Source organism: Crinia signifera, chromosome 2 (genome assembly GCF_055691185.1).
Source record: "Crinia signifera chromosome 2, ASM5569118v1, whole genome shotgun sequence".
Taxonomy (NCBI): Eukaryota; Metazoa; Chordata; class Amphibia; order Anura; family Myobatrachidae; genus Crinia; species Crinia signifera.
In genome coordinates, this window is record NC_139218.1 from 242,726,296 (window position 1) to 242,746,173 (window position 19,878).

The 19,878-nt window shown below is 41.1% G+C and overlaps 1 protein-coding gene across 2 annotated transcripts in view; it reads right to left on the bottom strand.

Annotated features, from left to right (window-relative positions):
• The window catches only part of SPNS2 (SPNS lysolipid transporter 2, sphingosine-1-phosphate), a 115,531-nt gene that overhangs the window by 68,995 nt on the left and 26,658 nt on the right, over positions 1-19,878 (bottom strand). For both annotated transcript variants that reach the window (XM_083174130.1, XM_083174131.1), the window contains exon 2: positions 1,094-1,159. In XM_083174130.1, the coding sequence (XP_083030256.1) occupies positions 1,094-1,159 (66 nt within the window). The remainder of the gene's footprint in view (positions 1-1,093; positions 1,160-19,878) is intronic.

Sequence of the window (19,878 nt, forward strand, 5' to 3'; positions counted from 1 at the left end):
GATAATTCCTGCAGCCTATTCAATGTCAAAGAATTCACCTGACCTCGACTGTTTGAAATCACTCTTCCCTCAAATTTAACTCGACAATTATTTCTGTCGTGACAAGGGAGTTTCTCTTGTTGCATGTTCATAAATTGTGTTAAATGTATATACAGGATTGTACTAATGTTTGTAGTGCTTTTCTTGACTTCTGTCTTTGTGATATTTTGCTAAATATTCCTCTTTACTTTACATTTGCTGCATGTTTATATGGTATGCTTTAACCCATTATTCCATTGTCAGCATCAGTTTTCAGCTTGTATTATTACGCATTTGTTTAAATTATTCCATTTGGCATATAAGAAGTATTATCTTTTTTTCTGCTCACCTTTCATGTTCACTGTGCTGCATTTTGCCCATTGAAAGTCTTCTGTAAACATGTCTATTTATGTCTACTTCTGGTTTGATCAAACACCTATGTTTAGGTCCCTTGTATCCATTCTGGGGCAGAATTGCTCAGGATACAATGTTTGTTTGTTGCCATTCTTTTGCTTACTTCTACAATGCAATGCATTGCAATTTACCTCAGAGCTCTCATTCCTGTACTGAGACTTCAGGGAGATACCAGCATTGTGCAGTCTGCTGATTTGGAAATGGTTTTTATAGGAGAATTTTCTTTTTTAACAAGATAGCTACTTTTATATAATTGACTATAAAAATGAAGCCTATCTCTGACAATTGCCACTTTCCTCTCTAGGGGAGAACTCGACTTGTCGAGCAGGGGAGAACTCGACTTGTCGAGCTAAATTTTCAGTTAGCAAAATGAGAAAAACAAATGCAAATGCTCGACAATTCGGACTGTTACTGGTGGGATTGAAATTACAGTTTGAATAGGCGAGAACTTGACTTGTCGAGCTAAATATTCATGTCGAGCAAAACGAGAAAAACAAATGCTCGACAATTCGGACTGTCACTGGTGGGATTGAATACCCCCCTAAATATTTTCCACAGAATCAGTCTTTGCCAAGTTCATAACGCTGCAAAGACTGACAGGCAATATAAACAAACCTCACAGATCCCAATATATTGCAGACAGATCATCAGGGAAGCTTACCTGTTTGAAGCAGACCAGCACCACTGTCCTTGACTCCAAAATGCTGCTGGATGTCCAGTAATACACCTGTTAAGAACAGAGAACACGTGTCATTTGTATGTTTTGTTATGTGACAATGCAATTCAGCAGGATTCATTAACCATATTGGTTGCAGCATTTGTACAAGTCTCTACTACTTGTATTGCTTATAGGATTTTATGCAAATACCCTGTGGCGTCAGTTCATCCCAGTTGCCCAGAAGCAACATAAAGTAAGTCTCTATCTGTCTGTATTAAAATAAAGAGACAATGGTCCTGCTAGGAGGGGGAGTCAGCCACAAAAGCAATATTGACAGCTTTCAATGAGCTGAATCAAACCTACAGGGGAGGAGAGCAGGAAGCAGGAGCCCGGTGGCAGAGGACTCCATTGCCTCCCAAAGTTACGCCACTGCAAATACCGCTACATATACAGTAGCACACCCATAGACAGACCATCTCCCTGTAACCACAAAGCCACCCCCCTTTAGCATATTATATATTCCAAATATTTCTGGGACTGAGCTTGAATAGCAACGTAACATCATTCGCAGTGACACATTCGCAATGTGACAAACTTGTTTAGCATAGGGTGCAGATAACACTGGATCCAACACAGAATGTGGCCCAAATACTAATTTCTCTTGTCTATACAATAAGTAGCTATTTTGTAATTAGTAGTGTATATTTATTGCCACTGTGGCATACGATAACCCTATAACCAGGTATATTTATACCCCTTTCACATCGCACTTTTAAAACGGTAAATTGCCATTTTTTTCCCTTTTTAAAACGTTTAAGCCTGCACTGTGAATGCACCACAGCCGATTTACCGTTTAAAGTTAACTGGCATTTCGAACCGTATAAAAAGCTGAGTCCTACACGGTTCCTTGCCGTTTTTTGTGCAATGTGAATGTGTACAATGCTATGCATTCACAGTGCAGGCTTAAACGTTTTAAAAAGGGAAAAAAAACGTAAATTTACCGTTTTAAAAGTGCGATGTGAAAGGGGTATAAACCGGTATTTAAAACGGTAATCTGCGGCAATGTAAGGCTCTGACCCGTTTTAATTACCGTTTTAAAATACCGGTTTTTAAAACGTGTCGGCGATGTGAAAGTGGTATAACAAAGCAATTCAGAAGCTCAGAACCAAAATAATCATAGCTGCATAAAACATGAAAGACACTAAACAAGCAATATTGACAATTATTTTTAGAAAAAGATAAAAAGGAAATAAAAATGTACAAACAAGACAAACCGTGAGGAAGAGAAAGTGAATGCATCCGGAGTGCACATGTCAGGGAGCAGGCATTGCGCCATTTCTACAGAAAAAGAGCCCAATTGCTTTACAAAATGCTTTCACATTTAGGTCATTCAAGCTCAAGAAAGAGAGTACCATGGAAATCAGCTTCAGCTAATCTTTAAGTGGTTCTGTAGCTATAGCCAGTGCACTCTGCTGCTGTCATTTCCCTTTGCTTTTGTGCAGCAGGCAGGGCATTAAGTAGGTCTTCTATTGTAAGAATACAGTGACTGATGACAAGACTAGAGACTGATTCAAAAAGACATTCTTATAGCATCGTCCTCCCATCTACTAGAGCGCTCAGCACAGCAATGTTCCGGACATGCACTAGAATATGCTCATATATACTTATATATTATTTAGCGCTACTAATTAAAAAAACACTAAATGCGAACACACTTTAAAAAAGACAACCAACTTGTTGTAGAAAAAGGTTTCTTGCAAAATCAGATATATTAAATGGCACACGTTCTGCCCAAGTAAGATAGTATTCTATTTTCTATCACTATCCAGCCATTAGGAATGATCCCTTCCTGCCACTGGTTATCACATGTGACAGCTGCAGTACTTACTAATCATTAGTACAAGGATAAGGAAAACATGATGAGACAAACATGAATCAGCACCCTTTTTTTTTCAATTCAATAATTTTTATTGAAATTTTGTAATGCTTTACATACAACAAATAAGGTAATGGTCTAATAATGCATACGTTACTTACAGAGCATGAATGCATTTGCATGAGGCACAGTTATATACGCAGTAACATTGTGAATGTTAATTTATGCATTTATGGATCAAATAAACATATCTTGGTAAAGTACTTTAACGTTGTTGTGTTGCTCTTTCCGCAGCCTGACTGCAACAGAATTTATTCACTTAATAAGCTCTATGTGGGGTGGGGATCTGGCGGGCGTTCACCACAATTTGTTGGGAAGTATGATAAACAGATCTATACACACATAGAAACGTGCTTCCATATAAGTTGATAAAGAAATGCAGAACCATCTAACGCAACGCGGGCATACATGCCTTAGGTCATCAATGAGAGGAGACCAGAGCGACCCACTAGGGGTCAATGTGTATCAGTGCCCTGATGCATGTAGGGGGGAGTCAACCCATTTGCTATATATTTTATAGTATTTTTTTTCGGATCCTCTAGAAAGATAGACAACATTTTTCATTTCACACCACTTCATTAGTCAGTGATATCCATTCTCTCATTGTAGGACCATTTGGGGCCAACCATGTTCTGGCAATACAAACTTTTATAAGGGTGCATAACTGAATAACATCGCTTTGTGTAGGTTTTTCTAGTATGTCTTCTGTCCAAATAGCGAACAGACATAGTTTTGGTTTAAAAACATCCCTTGGAACGCCCGTGGCCACCACGGTGTATCGCCTATTGCCAAAATGCCGACACTGCAGGGCAATCCCACAGTAGGTGCCAAAAAAAGGTGTCATCCAATGAGCTACATTTAGGACAGTTTGAATCTGCCCTGCCACCCACCCTGAATATTCTAGCAGGGGTTAATTATACTCTATGCAGTATGTACAATTGTATCTGTTGGAATCTAGGAGGATGTAGTTGACAAGCATGGGCTGCCCAAAGCCATCTCCCAGTCTTCCTTGGAGAGGGGACAACATCTACTTCCCAGGTTTCTCTGAGGCAGGGCAGGTCATGCTCATGATAGGAGGTTAAAAGGTCTGCATAGAATCTAGAAACGGCTCTGGAGGTATCACCCGATGCCAGCCACTTTTTAGCAGGGGAGTCACTAAACAGCGGTGGGCCAGCTGGGAATTGTGTCTGGCAAGCGTGCCTTAATTGCAAATACCTGAAAAAGTGCCTGTTGGGTGTGGGATATTCCACTTGTATTTGTTGGAATGTTAGATTGTTTTTAAAACATTTGTTGACTTATTGAGGTGATACCCCATTGGATCCAGAATTCGCTTATTTGTGAATCAGCACCTTTTGCAGTGGTTATTTGTTGCGGACTAGATCACTTTCTTGCTCAACAAGTCGACTTTTGAGGTCAGGACTTACTCTTGGCTATACTAAGATTTGGTCATCTCTTCACAGTAGTAAAGAGATAAACTGCTTCTTCCGAAGTCTGATTATGGAAGTTTGCGCTTTATTTCATTATTGAAGTGCAAGATTATATTAACCATTTGAGTGCCAAGAAAAGCTGTCAAAATAGGTGTGAATATTGCCAGGCAAAGGTTTTTTTTTAATTAACCCTTTGAGTGCCACCATTGCTGGTACTCAAAGGGTTACTCCAGAAATTTGGATTCTTGACTTTTTTCAAAGTATCTCACTTTTCCTGCTGGCATTTCCTTCCTAACAGTTGCTCCCATGTGAACAGGAGGCAAACTCAATGCAATTCTTAGAAAAACCATTAGATCATTTCAAGGGCTAAATGGATAAATGCTTCATTTAAAGCACACAATCACTGTAGGTAACCCCTATCACTAGCTATATCTGTGGATTATAGGTATGTGAAGTTGTTATCTGTGGAGTTTAAGGAATCAATATATGGACAAAATACACTGCTCAAAAAAATTAAGGGAGCACTAACATAACACATCCTAGATCTGAATGAATGAAATATTCTTATTAAATACTTTGTTCTTTACATAATTGAATGTGCTGACAACAAAATCACACACAAATTATCAATGGAAATTACATTTATTAACCCGTGGAGGTCTGGATTTGTAGTGGAAGAACACACTACAGGCTGATCCAACTTTGATGTAATGTCCTTAAAACAAGTCAAAATGAGGCTCAGTAGTGTGTGTGGCCTCCACATGCCTGTATGACCTCCCTACAATGCCTGGTCATGCTCCTGATGAGGTAGCAGATGGTCTCCTGAGAGATCTCCTCCCAGACCTGGACTAAAGCATCTGCCAACTCCTGGAAGTCTTTGGTGTAACGTGGCGTTGGTCCCAGATGCGCTCAATTGGATTCAGGTCTGGGGAATGGGCGGACCAGTCCAAAGCATCAATGCCTTCATCTTGAAGGAACTGCTGACACACTCCAGCCACATGAGGTCTAGCATTGTCTTGCATTAGGAGGATCCCAGGGCTAACCCTACCAGCAGATGGTCTCACAAGGGATCTGAGGATCTCATCTCGGTACCTAATGGCAGTCAGGCTACCTCTGGCGAGCACATGAAGGGCTGTGCGGCCCCCAAAGAAATGCCACCCCACACCATTACTGACCCACTGCCAAACTGGTCATGATGGAGGATGTTGCAGGCAGCAGAACGTTCTCCTTGGCGTCTCCAGACTCGGTCACGTCTGTCATGTGCTCAGTGTGAACCTGCTTTCATCTGTGAAGAGCACAGGGCGCCATTGGCAAATTTGCCAATCTTGGTGTTCTCTGGCAAATGTCAAACGTCCTGCACGTCCACAAGCTGCACCTGTGGATGTGGGGTCCTCATACCACCCTCATGGAGTCTGGTTCTGACCGTATGAGTAGACACATGCACATTTGTGGCCTGCTGGAGGTCATTTTGCAGGTTTTGGCAGTGCTCCTTCTGTTCCTCCTTGCACAAAGGCGGAAGTAGCGGTCCTGCTGCTGGGTTGTTGCCCTTCTACAGCCTCCTCCACATCTCCTGATGTACTGGCTTGTCTCCTGGTAGCGCCTCCATGCTCTGGTCACTGCGCTGACAGACACAGCAAATCTTCTTGCCACAGCTCGCATTGATGTGCCATCCTGGATGAGCTGCACTAACTGTTAGTTGTAGACTCCGTCTCATGCTACCACTAGAGTAAAAGCACCGCTAGCTTTCAAAAGTGACCAAAACATCAGCCAGAAAGCATAGGAGCTGAGAAGTGATCTGTGGTCACCACCTGCAGAACGCCTCCTTTATTGGGGGTGTCTTGTTAATTGCCTATATTTTCCACCTGTTGTCTAATCCATTTGCAGAACAGCATGCATGTTGTTTCCTAAGTGGACAGTTTGATTTCACAGAAGTGCGATTGACTTGGAGTTACATTGTGTTTAAGTGTTCCCTTTATTTTTTTGAGCAGTGTATAATTGTGCTGATTATAAATGCACTATTGCCAGATCTGCTGGGGTGCTAGATAGGTGTAATAGCCCAAGACAGACTCCCCTCTCCTCTTACTAAAAAGCCCTCTTTGAAAAGGGCTTTACAGGTGTAGATACCGCTGAACTCTGCACACCCCCTTGACCTGCTTAACACATGGTGATCAGTAATGAAGGAGGAATGTGACATTAGCCTATTACAGTCATTGGTGTTCCCTGGCAGATCCAGTAAACGGCACATCTGTACAATTTAGTTTCTTTTAGAGATTATTTATTCTTCATTATTCACCCCACAGCAGCGGTTTCCATGTCTCTTTTTATACTTTGTAGAGAAAAAGCAAAACATGGAAAAAAAATGTATCAAAGTATGTGTAGTCACAACAGAAAGCTACTCTTCTAACACAAAGCTAAATGTCTCTCACATGAATTCCCACGAGACACTCAGCTGTGTCCACACAAAGTTACTGGCTTTACATACCAGATAAAAAGATGATGAAACCAATACCACACAGACACTATCATATCTCTATTCTGTGCATCTCTCCACCTGAAGGCCGCATGTTCCCTCAGCAGTTGCAATAACAAATCAGACAGCCATTATTCCATACATCCTTTCACATTGTCCCCTCTGTTTGAACACTGCATTATCTGTTATAAGAGTATATTATTGTTGTTCGGATATCTTTTTCAGAGAGCGATTAAAGAGAGTCCATTTAGTCCCAATAGGAAAACAAACTGCCAGCTCTGTAGGATGGGGTCTCTCAATCATGCCATCCGAAGCAGTAAAATTATATTTCAAGACCTTTCCTGATCGTGACTGCATGAGGCTATTTCTGTGTCCACACAAACAGAACCATACAAACATCAGTACTTGTCTTTACACTGCTGGCCCTTGATACTAGGTTATTATGTCAGCTCACCATAAATCATAGCAGTATCTCAACGCTATTATATAGTCTCATGAGGTCAGTCTCTTGCATTACTTGATGATCTGAGGTCAGTTTCGATTTATATAAACCCCCTTAGGGACGGTCCCAGGACAGAGCAGGGATAGCACATGCTCTAGGTCATCGGTCTCTAGAGGCTGCATGGACTAGAATTTGTTCCTTTTAGTAGTTTATTCGGCAACACGTACATTGTTGTACTTGCAGGAGATGCAATGAACAGTGTATTGTTTAGGAAAATTTAACATAATTAAATGTGTTTGTTTACAAAACAATCACTAGGACTATCATGAGGCTCCTCTATCAGGTACTAAGAATGGACAGTTTAGTGAGCACTTGAGTAGGACACTTTCGCCATTTGTCTATGTAATAATATGGTAGCTATTAGGTTTATATTTTAATTTGTGCTCATGTAAAGAAAGCATAAGACAACAGGAGTGCTGCTAGCTGGCAGGCCTACTACGGAAGCTTGAAAACTATTACAGAGAAAAGGACTAGGATAGTTAGTCCTCATTTTTAGAACAGTAAATGTGTTGTCCAACCTTTTGACAAGCCTTTGTATTCAATAATATGACTCCTTGTTTGTATAAATATTGGTCCATTAGTAACAAGAATATCAAGATGCTGTCAGCACTTTTTCAAGGCTGTACTATGTATAGAAACATTATGGTTTCCAAGGAGATAGTTATGAAGTATTGACATTATTATTCTTTTTTTTAAGTTAAGTGACTGAATGAGGCAGCCAACTGAGTAGCGGGCAGAGGTGGGTGGCATGGAGTAGCAAAAAACAAGAGCCCTAAGAGAAAATATTTGTAATCCAGGCCTGCTTGAGGCTTGGTGACAGAAAGCATCATGGGAATAGCATGGAACCGGTATGTATAAAAAAGGTAAATCCAATTATTATTACAGAGTATTAGTAGGTAAAAAAACCACTATGGGAAGCTACTTTCATAGCCTAGAACACTTCATAAGCTCCCAAATGCATGCAACTATTCTTCAATGTCCTCCCATCATACAGTATGTGCTGAATGTATTATTTTAATGATGTAGGGCACATTAGGTTTCATAACTAAATGGTCATTTTAATGAACCAAGTGAGCTGAAATTCTTCACTTGGCAGATCTAAAAATACTTCTCTGCATCTCTGTAATAAAATATTAACTGCATCGAGGAGTGGTTGTAATTATGGATGATGCACACTATTCACTTTCCAGACCATGTGTCCATTACGTACTGGAATATGTATGTTTTGTTATATAAACAGATTTTAATTTTAGAAAATAGTTTTTATTGAATTACTGCCAACAGCAGTCCCATAATGTTGAGTGTTCTATCATTAAACTACAGTGCTGATGTTCCATTTCCTCCTGACACTTATCACACATAGGGCAATGTTGTATTTACAACAGCATGGAACCATTTAGAAAGAAAAAAGAAATGTAAAACCTCATAAGGAACCTGATCAAAAAAAAAAAAAAAAGGGGGCAGGAGGTGCCTTTTAACACCATGTACCAATGCAATTTTGTTATGAATTATCAAGATAAAGTCCCCCGCCCATGTTTACTATGGGTTGAAACGGGTTGCTTTGTGGTTTAAACGGGTACAATGTGAATGTGACAAAAATGGTATTTAAAACGGCAATTTACCGTTTAAAAGCTGCAGTGGGAAAGGGTCTTTGTGGCTCTTACCCGTTTGAAGACCCGTTTACAAATACCGGGTCATTACCCGTTTAGGCAGTGGGAAAGTATTTAGGTACTGTAGTGCATATCCCATAAGGGTTGGCCTTTCCATTTGTGAAGTCATAAGGTAGATAGACTAACATGAATAAAGAATATTCAATATACTCAAGTGCTCAGTGATTAGGATTGCTAAAAAAAAAGATCCACTGTTGTGCTGCTCTCAAATAGTAACCTGGATTATTACTTTAGTGAAGCATCAATAATCTAAAAGCACAATAAGTAATTTAATAACCACACTAAAAGTTATATTAAAATACAATAAATAGTTATAACCACATATCAGCTCAGAGGATGTAAGTGCAATAGTAAAGTCCAATAACTAGTCTCTGGATAAAAGAGTGACCAGTATGACTGTTGGATCCGGTTTGAATTTCAGATCCACTGATCTCACTTAATGTAATATTTATGTATCAGTTTCTTATATAGTGCATACATATTCTGCAACGCTTTACAGAGAATATTTGAACATTGACATCAGTCCTTACCCCAATAGAGTTTACACTCTATATTCCTTACCACATGTACACACACACACACACACACACACACACACACACACACACACTCTCATTCATTCATTCATTCATTCTAGGGCTAATTTTGATAGGAGCCAAGTAACCTACCAGTATATTTTTGAATTGTGGGAGGAAACTGGAGTACCTGGAGGAAACCCACACATGTCCAGGGAGAATATACAAACTCTGCACATCTAGGGTGATGGTGGTAATCTAACCCATGACCTCAGTGCTGGGAGGCATTAATGGGAATTCTGTAAGGGGGGACACAGTGTGTACTGGGCGTCTGATGATGCACGACCACCGACCACTCACTGTCTCCAGTCTGGTGCAGGAGGACTCTTGCTTTGCACAGATAAAGCAAAGTGGCTTAGCCGATGATCGTGGAAGATTCCCATAACTTGGCGCATTTATCCGCTACTGGAGTTGCAGTGGTTTCCTCAGAAGAGAAAACTGCTGCAACCCCAATAGCATACGTGGTAAACTAATATGGTGTCCATGTCGACAGACACCATTTTTTTATTAAACACAAAACATCACGTTAACTTTTTTTAGTGTCAACCATTTGAACGTGTCAACCTTTGGTTTGTCGACAAATAGTGGTAGGCCTATTTACTATTAATAAAACAATCCAAACCCCCTCACAAAAAAAAAAAAAATCAGCACCTGCTACACAGCAGAACAAGTAATTATCATCCAGTAATAAGCCCAACCATATGACATTTGAGCAGATATTGGCAAAATATTCAGTGAAAACACTAGAAGAAAACATTTTATAGGAGCTAGTAATTGTCTATCTAAAACGGAATCTTTTTTTTTTTAAGAATAAATGACTGCTTAGTTACGAGGCTAACATTGTAAGACTGTCAAACAGTCGGGTGCAGCATTGTTGTGTAATTGAAGATCGCCAATTTGTCCTCTTTGCAGTGTTTTAGGCATGATACTGTGCTGTGCACAATGAGGGTTTGCCCATAGAAATCCACAAACACCAGCACGCGTGCCTCCTTTCCTCATGTCTATTGATTGAAATGAAACCTCGTGGCACGCTGCCTTAATGAATTATTCATGCTCTGAATAAATCAGGGGATGCCACTTAAGGAAAGCTCCTTTTAGTTCAATGCGGTCTCAAGAGAGATGAGCACTGCAGCTGAGCCTGTAGGAGCTCATACTGTATGCAGGGTGTACACACTCAATATGCTGGAGCTTACTGGTGCAGAAACACATTCTTGAGAGCATATGTGTGCAGCGAGCACTGCTTCTATCGTGCAGTGGTGTGTGGGTGTTCATGGACACTGCAGTAAGTAATGTTTTTGTCATGCAAAACAAAAAGCTTTATTCCATATACGTACTAAATTGTCACTTCACAACAACAGGAACACTTGCATCCTAGAATGGAATAGCATTTTACCTACTAAATATAGAGGTCTATTTGAAGCATGACAATCTACAGCAGGGGTGGGGAACCTTTTTAGTGCCAAGGGCCGTTTGTATGGGGGAAAAAAATCCTTCAGGGGCCATATGTAAAAATTTCTCTTACAAATTGTCCTGCTGCAGCCGTCCCACGCTCCAGTGGCTGCTGCTGAATAGGACTGACATTCTCTGGCTGCTGTTGATTAAGAGGAATCTCAGGAGAACTACCGACCTCTTACGAGAATTCCCCTGTACTTGACTCCCGGCAAAGCCGTCGGGCGGGCCACTCAGTCCGGCTACAGGGGCCACATATGGCCCCCAGGCCTGAGGTTCCCCACCCCTGATCTACAGTATAGGTCTATCTATCCAGCTTACTGCTAGTCTTGCTTACCTGAACAATATACAGTACTCACATCTTTACTTAGCGATTACAGTCCAATAATTATGTTTAAAAAGGGAACATGTTATTTTTGTTGGCATTAGAGACAGATCATTTATGTATTAAAACAAATACATTATCTGTGATGGCCTTATTCTCTGCAGTCACAGACTGTATGGGAGCTTCCATTGAACAGCTTTCTATGTGACTCATATATTCCTAGACTGTATCTGAGCCCATGTTACAAATAAAATCTGCAGTGTTGCTAGAGTTGGGTGGACATGCCTAGTGATGAGAGGGAATAGAGCACTGATAGAGATGGGTCTTCCTTCCTGAGCGCAAAACCAAATGGAAAGGACAACAGATAAAAAAAATATATATTTATATGGATCCCATTACGCAAGTCAAGCACAATTTTGTTTTTAGATACTTTTTTAGTTTTAAGAACAGAACAGCTATCAAGATTAGGGTTTTCCCTGGTGTTAAATAACGGCACATTATGGCCTAATTAGCAACAAATTTAGATCTTCAGGTCCCTTATCTCAAACATAATGTGAGGGAACTACTGACTGGATGAATAAGCTTTTCTAAACCTGCCATCTTTTCATTAAATTAAATTAAGGGTGTTATTTTCTAATATGCAGAGAGGTTCTACATGTGGTAGGTTATACAGCTGTAACAACTCTGACCCTGAAGCATGCCCCCCAGCCTTCCAATAAAGTGTTACTTTCATTGCAAGTGATCAGAGGCGGATTGCCCCCCCCCCCCCCGGAAACCAGGCCATTTCCGGGTGGGCCGGTCCAGATTTGTCCAATTATCCCCCGTGGCCGGGCCGCCACATTCCGCTGCCGCTGTTCAGCCCACAGTAAATATGGGCAATTTGTAAGTTGACCAGTTGTAAGATGGCCGAGGCCGGCCCTTGGTTGACGCAATCACGTCACCAGCGACAGCTTCCAGCATGGGAGCATGGCACCGGAGCGGTGGTGCCCGGAAAACGGTCCCTTCCCCGCGCCACTACCACCCCCCGTGTCAATGCAGGCTGCCAGGGAGGGGATGCACACTGCAGGCTGCCTCCCACCCTTTTAAAAGCTGCGGGGTAAGGTAAGCTAACTGGTGCTAAAAGGTAACACTGTCGATCACCCCCCTCTCCGCCCTGGCCACTAGCACCCCCCCCCCCCCCCCCATCACTAGCACACATACCCCTGGTCACTAGCACACCACCCCCCATCACCTTTAAAAAAAACAAACACATTTCCAACGTATGCACAATGATTAACAGTGCGTTACTTATTTTTTATAAAGTTTTAATGGACATGGTCAATATATTTTAAACATTAGCATGGTGTCAGAATTCTCCTGTCGAGCATAACGGTCAATTTGTTAAACATCACATACTTCTACATGACCATGTCTAGCTGCAGCTATGACACTTATCCTTACTTCCTTTGTATTAATGTATCTTGTGATACACTTAAGCCCCTTCAAAAAATGACTGTAGCTAAATCTGAAGTGGACATGTGACCTGATAATCTGCTCTACTCTATTCATGAGTGTAAACCACGTAACATGGATTTCTCAGACTAGATGGTTATGTTGCTTAGAGAGCTCATTTTAGTATGGAAAGCGCATGTGCTGGTTTATGTGGAGGCAGGATTTGGGGTATGCAAAATAAGGCAGGCAATCCATATGAAATTGTAAGCTAGAAGTCAGCGCTTGTGAGCATGATGCCCATGCTAGAGCTATTGAGCATACACACTACACCTGGCAGGTGCTGCGGCTCTGGCAGCCCAGAATTTTGACAGCTCCCCTTTTACAAAAAAAAAAAAGAAAAAGCTAGGTTTTTGTTATTGCTCCCCTTTCCTAGTAAAACAACAAGGATAAGAACTATAGACCTAATTGGGCTTCAGCTGTGCAAAGAAAATCTTCAACTGCCGGCAGGAGCACGCTGGGGCCACCCAGAACAGGGCAAGACCACATGTTGGGGCCCGCCTGTGGTACAACCTCAAAATTTTGTGATTGCATCAAGATTATGAGAGTGCTTGGTTATACAATAAAGTGCTCACACTTAGCTGCAACCCCATGTACAAAAGAAAAGTTACTCTTAACGAAAGAGTGCAATAGTAACATTAAACTATAAAGGGTGTCAGTCTTCATTCTATAAGAACCCAAAAGCCATACTGTTGATTTACATTTTTTTTTTATTAAATACAAATGCCATCTGACATTTTATATTTCCTAGCTTATGCAAGATTGATTTTTTTAAAATCCTTTTATGAATATATCCAATAAATAAATGACCACTTTCCATGGCTGGCTTTTACTTTAAAGAATATTTTACCACTAAAGACCACTGGTAACTGCAGTTTTAACCACATTTGGTATGAGTTCACTAGAAGCAAATGGATTGAATTTTCAGGCTAGTTATCAATAAATAAAAAAAAAAAAAAAAAAAAAAAGAAAGGATATTCAATAGTTTTTTTCCCCTATTGAAATGTATTGGTGTCCACCTTTGGTAAATTCAGTTGATTAGACAGGATTTGGAAAGGCACAGACCCATCTATAATAAGGTCCCACACTTGACAGTGCATGTCAGAGTACAAACCAAGAATGAAGTCAAAGGAATTTTCTGTAAACCTCCAAAACAGAATTGTCTCAAGTCACAAATCTGGGTATGGGTACAGAAAAATATCTGCTGATTTGAAGGTCCCAAGGAGTACGGTTCCCTCCATCATCTGTAAATGGAAGAAATTAAATGACCACCAGGACTCTTCATAGAGCTGGCTATCTAAACTGAGCAATCGAGGGGAGAAGGGAGGTGACCAAGATCCAAATTGTTCACTCTGTCAGAGCTACAGTATTCTTCTGAGGAGAGGAGAACCTTCCAAAAGGACAACCACCTCTGCAGCAATCCGCCAATCAGCCCTGTGCGGTAGAGGGGCCAGATGGAAGAGACTCCTTAGTAAAAAGTACATGGAAACCCACCTGGAGTTTGCCAAGATGGACATGAAGGACTCAGACCATGCAAAACTAAATTCTGTGGTCTGATGAGACAAAGATTGATCTCACTAATGTCAGGCATCATGTTTGGAGGAAACCAGACACCGCTCATAACCAGGCTAATACCATCCCTACAGTGAAGCATGATGGTGGCAGCATTATGCTGTGGGAATGTTTTTCAGCGGCAGGAACTGGGAGACTAGTCAGAATAGAGGAAAAGATGGATGCAGCAATGTACAGAGACACTTGGTTGAAAACCTGATCCAGAGCGCTCTTGACCTCAGACTGGGGGGACTGTTCAGCTTTCAGCAGGACAACGACAGTAAACACACAGCCAAGATATCAGAAGTGGCTTCAGGACAACTCTGTGAATGCCCTTGAGTGGCCTGACCAGAGCCCAGACTTGAATCCGATTGAACACCTCTGGAGAGATCTGAAAGTGGCTGTGCACCGGTGCCTCCCATCCAACCTGTTGGAGCTTGAGCGGTGCTGCAAAGAGGAATGGGTGAAACTGCCCAAAGCTAGGTGTGCCAAGCTTGTGGAATTATATTCAAAAAGACTTGCGACTGCAATTGCTGCCAAAGGTGCATCAACAAAGTATTGAGCAAAGGCTCTGAACTTATGTACATGTGATTTCTATTTTTAATTTTTAATAAAATCTCCTCCCAAAAAAGATTAACGTTGTCATTATAGGGTAGTGTGTAGAATTTTGAGGTAAATATTTACGGCATTTTGGAATAAGGCTGCAACATAACAAAATGTAGAAAAAGCCTAGTGCTGTAAATACTTTCTAGTGGCACTGTATATAGTGTAAATTAATGCACATACAACTATTAACCAGTTCAAGCAATAACATTTTGAATTACAGCAATGCATTTGTTAAATGTGTGGTCTGCAGTATAAAAACGATGCTGCAGTATTCCTAACGACATATTCCCCAGATTTCTTCCCATGCATAATTTGAGGAGGTAACATGATAGCTTGTGATGCAGACAGTCAGAAGAAGCATTCCGATGCTCACACCTTATGCTCACACATAACCCTCCACCTTAGTGCCTAACACTACCTCTGCCCTCCACCTCCGCAGCATAATCCTAACTCTTTCTAGTGCCTAAACCAGGCATGTGCAAACTGTGGCCCTCCAGCTGTTGTGAAACTACACATCCCAACATGCCTTGCCATATTTTTAGCATTCTCGAACAAAACTGTGGCAAGGCATGATGGGACTTGTAGTGTCACAACAGCTGGAGGGCCATAGTTGGACATGCCTGGCCTAAACCTAACACCCCCTTCCCCTCCCATGCAGCCTAACCCTAACCCCCCGGCATACTTATGGTTGGGATATCAACAGTCAGGATTATGGTGCTGGCATTGTAAGCAATGTTAGGATCCCGGCAACTGTCTGACCAGCGTAAGGATTCTGCCACTATGCAAACAGAATCCCTTTGAGGAATATCACTGTGCAAAGTCTGTCAGACGTTCATTTCACACTATCAGACATCACTGGCTGACACCAAAGCATTTTGCAATGGTTCTCACAGCCTGACAGAGGGATATAAAACCAGGGATAATTATTTTTTTTCTTTTCTTTACAAGTGTGGTTTGAAACTGCTGTTCAGAATGTAACCACTGCATATATACTCCGCTGTCAGACCAAACAGCTGCAGGTCATGCATCAAGTGACTGGTAACACAGTACTACTGCTCAGTCTGTGTAATCTGTAATTTATTGTACAAAGATACAGTGATCATTTCTCTGTGTCACTGCCTGTATATTGCCACAAGTATTATTCCAACTGATATACTTTATTATTCATAGATCCTTTGCATCACACATTTCTGCCTGAGCAAATTTAAAGTAGAGTTAGAGCAAATAGAAAGTAGAGGTCAGTGCCTGTGCACCAAATTTAGGGCAAGAGCAAATGCATTCAGATAATGAGGAGGGCTACTTTGAAACTATGAATATAGCTCAATACCCACAAACACAGAGAGAACGCACCCGCAGCCAGTGTATGTGCAACTTGGATCTAGTCTATGGGGCCTACACATGGGGAGATTTGCTGAGCGTTCTGAGTGATGCTAGATCATTCCGCAATCTCTCAGCACACAGCAATGTATCAGCACTGTGTGCTGACTGAGCGATCTGTAAGTGATCTAGTTAAATTGCTTTAGAAAATGTCCTGAAATAGCTCAGAGTGTAGGCCCCATTAGAATAAAAAATAATTGTGTGGCTGTCCTTAAAAAAGAAAGTATTTGTTGCAGTCATGTACATAATCCACCTTAAGGCCCATACGCACTGGGCGACTGAGCTGAATGCCACTCAGAACCGCAAGTTTGAGCGGCTTCAGCTCAAAGCCGCCCAGTATGTATGCCCTGGCAATGAGCGATGCTACGCGCTCCCGCATCATTGCTGGGAAAGCTGCTCATCTGTTGGTAATAGCAGCAGATGAGCAGCTTTGAGGACGACTTTGCATAGCGCTGCGCTATGCAACGCCATCCTCCCCCGCTGGCGGTGCTGGGCAGGGGGAAAGCCGCTCAGTGTGTATGCACTGAGCGGCTTTCCCCTCAGCGAGCTGTCCATACACGCTGTGCATAATCGCCCAGTGTATATGGACCTTTACCTTCTGAGTGATGCAGATGTCAGAGACATTACTAGTGTGTCCTCATTGCTATGCTCACATATATCTATTTGAATAGGGCATTAAAACAAAACTTGAAACAAATCTTTTTAGTACTACTCTGAATTTGGTAAAAAAATAAACAGAAGTCAGCACATGGAATATAAAATATGTTGTATAAAAGGAGTATGGGCAAGAAAGGTGCCTCTCCTATACTAATGCACCAAGACCACATACAGGGGAACGGACCCATGTTCTAGTTCAACGTGCACCTTGTAGTTTTTGACACTGTAGGACTCAAAATCAAAGGATTACATGCATAAAATATAGACCATACTGGTATCTCTCTGCCATATCTGAGCTCATAGCACAGACAGAGCGGAATTAAGTTTCTACCATGATGTAAGAATAATAAGGGTCTTTGGAACTTGAGCCAGGAAGTGATTTATTTCACCAAACCCTGGGGCTTGGGAGTGAAATCATATAGAAAAAAAATACTATATTCAATTTCTCACAGGACATAGAATCATGCATGCAACCCTGTACTCATTTCTAGGAGAAGCATTGGTTACAAACTATACCAAATAGAAGTGAACGCAAAACAAAAACCACCAACAGATATTTCATTGTCATTGTCAAAGCCTCTTTATGTGCTATACTAAATATAATAAATACTGAAATGTTCTGTTCCTTTTTATATATCTTTGCCATATGTATTGCTTAATGTAACAAGATAAATTGTGATTACATAATAAAATCTATCATATTTATGAATACTAATGATTAATAGGAAATGGAATTCTACCTCACAGCTTAACCCTTTGAGTGCCAATGTTGCTGTGAGCGATCCTTAAAATATCCACTAAAAATGGCAACATCGCTCACAGCAAACAGGTAGGTGCCCAAATGGTTACAAGTTGATACATTCCTACTGTTTGTAAGCTAGTGAGCAGGGCCCTAATAACTTATGTTCTATCTATTACCCAGTGTGTACTAATATATGGAAGCAGCAGACGGCATCTCATATACTTGTAAGTAGACACCCCTGCTTATATTAGTGATCAGTACTTCGTGAGATGATGGCATCAGATCACCGTTGTCACCATCGTCCGGTTGCGTGACCCATCGTAGAACAGATCATAAACGTTACTTGTAGGCAAGGCCAAATTAACAAGGAGGGAATTTGAGCTACAGCTCCAGGCCTCAACACTGGCCACACATCTTCCTCTACTCAGAATAGGGCTATAGGTCACAAAGAAATAAATGCCATTACTGATTATTTGTTAAATATAAAATAATCAAGGCAAAATGGAAACCGCTTTGTGCTTCTGTTCAGCTACCTCCAAGGAAGTCTTGTGTGCACAGAAATATGGTTTCCGCTTACCCACACCAGAAGGCAAACCACTGTAGTTTCAACCGCTTAGAAAAAAAAAAGTAAGTTACGTTATCAGTGTCATTCTTTAATTAGCTTTAGACCACCCATACTTGGAGAGAAAAATGAGTTTGTAGTCTAATTAGATTTTTTTTTTTTTTGCACCATTCTATTTTTTGTACCATGTTAAGTATACTCTATGTGCTCCATTAAAATATAGGACAAAGTATTATTTCCAGTCATGCTGTTCTCGAATTCCATTTGTTCAGCTCAGCTTGGGGTCTTATGTAACATCTTGTTGGCTTTCTTTGCATGTGTTCTGTATAAAAATGTTGCAGTTAGTGAGACTTTGAGGGCTGTAACTATTTAACATAGTAAATGTAACTGTATATTATATCACGTTAGAGAAGTCACAGCGTACACACATCTACAGTACATACACACCTTTTAGGCTACTGGGCAAATAGGAGACCAACATTTAGATTTACAGGAGTTTCCCAAACTCTGCCATTACAGTCTAGGTTTTAGGATATCCATGCTTTGTTTTTGAAATTGTCTGATGTACTAATTTAGACCTGTGCTCAAGCATAGATATCTTTAAAACCTCTAATGGTTTCAGAAACCGCTTCACACGAATAAGATTACTGATGAATCATAGCATAATTTTCACACACACACACACACACAAGAAAAAAAAAACTAACTTAAATAATAAAACCTATGTTGACCATATCCTATTAACCCCATTAGTTATTCCAGGCAGAATAAAAAAAAAAACACGGTAACATGATTTTAGGTGATTATTGGGCTTTCCAATTATAGCCTCCAGTAGCTTCTTTCACAAGCAGGATATGATGGGCAATAAAATAGAAAAATGGAGACAGACAATAGTGAAGTACAATTTTAAAAAGACAACCTTTACTTAATACAGCGGTTCTCAAACTGTGGGTCCTGACCCCAAAGTGGGTCCCAACCTTCTCAGCATGTGGTCACGACTCCATGTTGCTGACCTTTAGGCTGATGACTTTTCTAATCTCAGTCAGTGATTCAATAAGCCTGAAAAATCTGTTGAATCGTCTGTTATTTTGGATGCCTTTCATACAATGCTGCCATGTATGTGCTGTCTGCTGACTACACATGTTATGTGATGACCTTCTGCAGTAACTTGCCACCAGCCGCTTAAAATTTGAAGAAATGACAGCCAGGCAGAGAGCGCGGTGTGCTGCCCAGCTGTTTAGTCCAAGGAATTGCTCATTGCCAAGGGGGATGTCTCACGCCACTGGACGCACCTAATTGAAAGAAATGACAGTCGGGGAGAGAGAGTTGTGCGCTGCCTGGCTGTAGTCTAAGCAGTGGCTTCGATATTTTCAGTTTTCCCTTTGGACCGCCGGCAGCCAATCAGGAGCGGCATTGGTGGTATTGGTAGCCACTCCTTATTGGCTGCTGGA